General features: G+C 31.5%; 1 protein-coding gene across 1 annotated transcript; it reads left to right on the forward strand.

Annotated features, from left to right (window-relative positions):
* Positions 1 to 331: 331 nt before the first annotated feature.
* LOC139524118 (uncharacterized) lies at positions 332 to 4744 on the forward strand. Its single transcript, XM_071318698.1, has 5 exons — positions 332 to 445; positions 1601 to 1736; positions 2428 to 2554; positions 3838 to 4003; positions 4468 to 4744. Exons 2-5 carry the CDS (start codon positions 1617 to 1619, stop codon positions 4643 to 4645), a joined length of 591 nt encoding a protein of 196 aa, XP_071174799.1. The 5' UTR covers positions 332 to 445; positions 1601 to 1616; the 3' UTR covers positions 4646 to 4744.
* The last annotated feature ends 899 nt before the right edge of the window (positions 4745 to 5643 follow it).

A 5643-nucleotide genomic window follows, 5' to 3' on the forward strand; every position in this document is an offset into this window, starting at 1 on the left:
ATGTACTGACAACTACGCACTTTTCAATGATTTATTAATGTCATTGATTTGGTGATTGCGTGAGAACAGGACTTGAGACGAACCTGCTGTCTCAATTTTTTTTCTAATTTTTTTTTATAGTAGAAACCAAAAATTTAACACTTTTTTCTTTATGTGAATGACTTAAAGGAGCCCTTCAAAGTTCCCCGCAAGGCATGTTAAAATAATGCATGTATCATCGTTAATAAGATGTGTATTTTGATGTTTGTTGTAATTATGACGATAACCTTGTACATTTTATGATATTATTTATTCTTTTCCATTTGTAAATGTCTAGTTTGCCATTTGAGGGAGTCAAAAATATCATAATTATAATGTTTTCACCTGTCATGTCTGACTAATAATGTGGTCTTAACTTCTTTATTCAGTCGAATTGTTCCTCACTTGTTAATTGGAGACGGGAGAGGTAATAAGCTTTTATATTTATATTTTCTTACATATTGTTAATATATTATAATTATTTCGATTTTATTTTTATTTTTTTTCGAATGAAAAGCAATCAAAACATTAGTGCTAATTATTAGAATCTTAAATACATTTTACATTAATTACTTTTACAAAGAATAAGAAATAAAACAAAAACGTAGTTTGGTTTGTTATGATTACTTGTATCACTAAAATCAAAATGAAACAAACTTATCAAGGACGTCAGGCTTATGATTTACTTCAAAAGACGTGCGTTTCATTTATACAACACATACTTGTCTGTATCAAAACAGTTGGAAAGATCAGTAAATAAAGAGGCTGAAGAGCAATGACAACCAACAATTTAAAATCATTCTATGCATGGAGTTGGACGAACTTTATCATTTCGAATAAATTTAAAGTGTCAAGCACGGCAAATTTACAATGACCTTATATTAATGATAGTTCATAGAAGTGCTGATTACTTTGATGGTGATGTTCTCGTGTACGAAACACCCAGAAGCAAGGACAGATATTCAGTGGTTGTACAAATTATCAAATATACCAAACATGATATTAAGTACGCCGAACGAGCGTTTATCCGAATGAATACGCAAACAAATAAAAAGAATAAAAATTGTAGAACTTAATTAGAAATAAACAAATTAATCTTCACAATTACGAAAACCTGAAAGATCAAAGCCAAATTTTTTACAAATAAGCCAAGAACCGAAAGAGATCAAGAGCTATATGACCAAAAAGGACATCAAAGCAGTTACAAATCCATCTAAAGTTCTCTTTTCGTGATTTAGTTTAAACCTTAGTTTCTTGATAATTGATATGTTTATAAACGGACAATTTTGATATAATTGGTTCAGTTATTTATTACATGAGATCGTTACAAACATATAATAAGAATAATCTGAAAGTATTTGTTATTTGATTTTGATAAATGTCAGTGTAAAATTTACTTGAAGTAAAAATGTGTCAACGATCAACTTTGGCAGCACTAAATTAAGATATGTAACAATAAAAACGTTGCAAAATGTACTTAAAACCTGCTGTTCTAGGTATATTATGTCATAGCTATTTTAATATCAATCAATAGAAAACCAAAGAAAATAACATTAAATTTGTTGTTTGTTTTATCACACAGGTTAAAATTTGAAGTCATGAAGACTTTTGTAGTTTTTCTGTTTTCGATACTGATTGTTGTGGAGTCTGTGTGGCACAATCCTGGATTCTGTGGAACATATGACTGCCCTGAGTATACTCTAGACGAACAAGGAAAGGTAGGTTTCTGTTTGAATGTACTAGTGATGCAAACAAAAATAATGTCTAAAAGTTACGATGATTTGTTTATGATACAAAAAGATACTTCTAGTAATTAAGGTGACACAGACAAATGCAGAAAATAGTATGAACTCTTAAACATGTTAAAATATCGAGATCGGTCGGGTTGACAGGTTATGCCAAAGTATTTAGTATGATATATATGTAAACGGGACAAATATGTTGCTGCAGAAAAACGGGAAGTGGAAAATGGGAAATTTACAATAATCAAGTATCTCTGTAATAGATAATGGTTTGAGTTCTTCCATCTGTGGCAATATCGAGGTAAATTTCAAGATTAAAACAGACGTTGTATTTTATGTAGTATCGTGAAGCTCAAATTGACTGGCTATATAAAATGAACTCACTGAAAAATGGGACTTAAAGTGAGAGACATTCGCAATATAACAGAGTGAAACAATAGAAACTTATATTTTTTTCTTTTTAAATCCATAGTTCCCTGAGTCACATCTGTATTAGTTGTTGATCTAATCGTTTAGTTGCTACTTCCCTATTTAAGGTAAATGGTAACGAAACGGTTTATTCTTAAAGTATTAAAATCATTGATGAGGCAATATTGAAACTTCATTCAGAAAAACATATAACATCTACTCTTTTCATTTTTTTAACATCTTTACTATTATATTCCAGGGATACGAGAAACGGTTTTATGCCACTGCAACATGGGTTTCAACGTCTGCGGCTGGGAGTTACAAAAATGCCACCACGACGACATTTTCTAAACTGCAAAGTTATTTAAAACAGTTAAATGCAGAAGGTATTTAAAAACAATTTTTGTATAACTACGTTAAGATATTTTCGAAGATCAACTCCCTCTACAGGAAAGTACTTATATAAGATATTAAAAAAGTTGCACAAACTTTAAAATAGCCATGGTTATAGTAAATTTCTTCCTATTGAAAAACATATTTTTCAAACTCTTTGAATGGAAATTCTGACAATGCAACACTGGTGCTTCACCACTGACATGTTCATTAGCAGCTGTATTTAACAAGACGGAAACAACACATTTTGTTGCCCATTTGTGTGTTAGAATTTCGAGAGTTCAAAATGCAAAAAAAAAACATAAGCAAAATAAACATAAGAAATGTTAGAAAGTTGAACATGCTCTCAATCAATTAATATTTCATAATTGTCTCAACACTTTATCGAATAGTGTTAACCAATATCCTGATAGCGCTTTCTCTGTTTCTCAAAGCACACATTCTCGTACTCTTATTCCATATAAAGGAATATGTTTGAAATATTAAATACAATTTGTGTTGTTTAATACGATGTGATTCAGGGCAGACTGTAAATTTGAAACCATTTGTTAAGTAGTTTCTTTCAAAGCAGTGACCCTATATTGAGGAGACTATGACAAAACTCTCAGGTGATATAGAAAAGAAGTTGTGGTATGAGTGCCAATGAGACAACTCTTTGCGAGAGACCAATGACACCGAAATTAAGACTTTTGTATCTGATTTTTATAGTTTGTTCTTGTGTTTTACTGTTATACTACTGTCTTAGTTGCGCGATCATAAAAATATTAAACCCCGCCACATTATCTATATGCCTGTCCAAAGTCAGAAGCTTGTTATTCCTGGTTTTAGTAGTTGTCGTTGGTTCATTTCTGTCATATTTCTGTCAAATTGTCTAGTTATAAAAAAGAGGCGAACGATACAAGACGGACATTCAAACTCATAAGTCGACAACGCCATTGTTAAAAAAGGAAAAAAAAAAACCCAAGCAGAGTAACAACATAACACAAAACACGACGGAAAAAAAGACTGAGCAACGAGAACCCCACCAAGAACTAAAAAATATCTCAGATGCTCCGAAGGAATTAGGCCGTTAGTTTTCTCAGTTGAACTGTTTCATATATTTATGTCAGGACTTTTTATAGCCGACTTATATGGTATGTTTTTTTTTCTCTGTTGAAGTCCGTACGGTTGTCTTATTGTTTAAATCCACTTCAATTAAACTTTGGTGGATAATTGTCTCATTGGCAATCATACCAAATTTCCTTAATTATTTTGAAAATAATTGTGTTATTTACAGCGATGGCAGTACCATACGTGACAATGATGTTCCCAACAGTTGGACTGAATGTAGTACAGAATTTCACTCAGTTTTTCTTTATAAAACCATCTCTAAGACCAGCTCCAGAACCAATCGACACCAGTATACAGTTAAAAGTAGTTCCACCGAAGCATTTATACATTCGGTAAGATATATGATAACCTTCTAAATTGACGTTTGAAGTAGGATGATAAAATAACTTAAAAGGGTAACTCATAAGGAAGGACTTAAATACTAGTTAAAATAATTGAGTATAAGAGCTTATGTACGGAAAAATATTGTGTGCAGAAATGATAAAAAATAAGGTAAACAGCTCACGTGCGCCAAAAAGTAATAGTTTTTTTGAAATGCCTGAGAAATTTCAGTGCATAAATAGGACAGTTAAAGAAGACATAATCACTAAGAAAAAGATTGCAATATTCAGAAACTTATATAGCAATGACAGAAGTATAAATTGTTTAAGCAATAAAACAAAGGACGGTCTAAACATTGGCGAAAAGGTCTACACCCTACTCCAACTCCAACTGTAATCTACAATATAATGGAAAATATGTTTGGAAGAAATGCCTCATCATTTATGCATATTTTATTGTTTTATTTTATCTTCAGGACTGTTCCGGGACAGGTAACTTCAACCGCAGATTGGGTCAAACAGGCGAACCTATTGGCAAGTGCAATTAACGACACTTCCAAATACTACGGTACATTTTTCTTTACCGCAGAATACAATCTTCCTTCAGAAAGTGGCAAGCGGTACAGTGAAGTGTGGTTCTATGCAATGAATTAATTGTTACAACGTTTGTTTTAATACATATGACGCTTCTTATAGTACGTGAAAAAGATATTGATCTCAGCCTGTGTGGAAAATTAAATGTGATAAACTAAATTTGTGTATTATTTGTTCGAAGTTTATATAATTCATCACTCTTTACCTCCTGGTCGTTGCTTATGTGTTTCTGTGCTGTTATAGATGAAAGGAAAACATACTTTACACCACTAAACACATTTTAGTGAGAAGTTGGAAAAAAGTAAATTAACAAAAGTACCGAGGAAAAATCAAAACGGAAAATCCGTTATCAAATGGCAAAATCAATAGCCCAAACCAATCAAACGAATGGAAACATATGCGTTTTGTAATTTAAAAAAAAAATGTCTGTTACTGCTACCTAAACCATTCTACGATTTTTAACCATGTATCCCTATTTATGATACATTAATTCAAACCAAATGGTTAGTACGTTTGTTTTTAAGTAAAAGTGTTTTGTATTCAATAATGATAACCATATTAGTTATGAATAGAAATAACTGATAACTGTTATTTACTTTATTGAACTCGTCCTATGAGGTTGTTCTACGGTTTACATGTTGTAATGTACCATTTTATTATTGATTTATGCAGTTCTCTATGCTGAGTAATTTTTTTGTGTGCTTGTACTGTATTCCTGTTTCCGTTGTTTTCCGCTTATAGCTATTGTGTTTCCCTCGGTTTTAGTTTGTAACCCGGATTCGTTTTCTCTTAATCGATTTGTGACTTTTGAACAGCGATATACCAACGTTGCCCTAATATTTAATGACACGATTGTCATCCAAATGGACAAAGCCTGTATAACACTGATAGTGGAGTGTTACCGACTATCAGATTATCTTCAAATTTATATTTAAGAAAATAATTATGAAAAAAATCAGAAAATTGATTTATCGGATTGTATTTGTGTATTGTACATGATAGAAAAAACTGTTTCTGTGTTTCACCAGCAAAGATATACTATTTAGTTTGGGTCAAAC

Source organism: Mytilus edulis, chromosome 1 (assembly GCF_963676685.1).
Source record: "Mytilus edulis chromosome 1, xbMytEdul2.2, whole genome shotgun sequence".
In the NCBI taxonomy this organism is placed as follows: domain Eukaryota; kingdom Metazoa; phylum Mollusca; class Bivalvia; order Mytilida; family Mytilidae; genus Mytilus; species Mytilus edulis.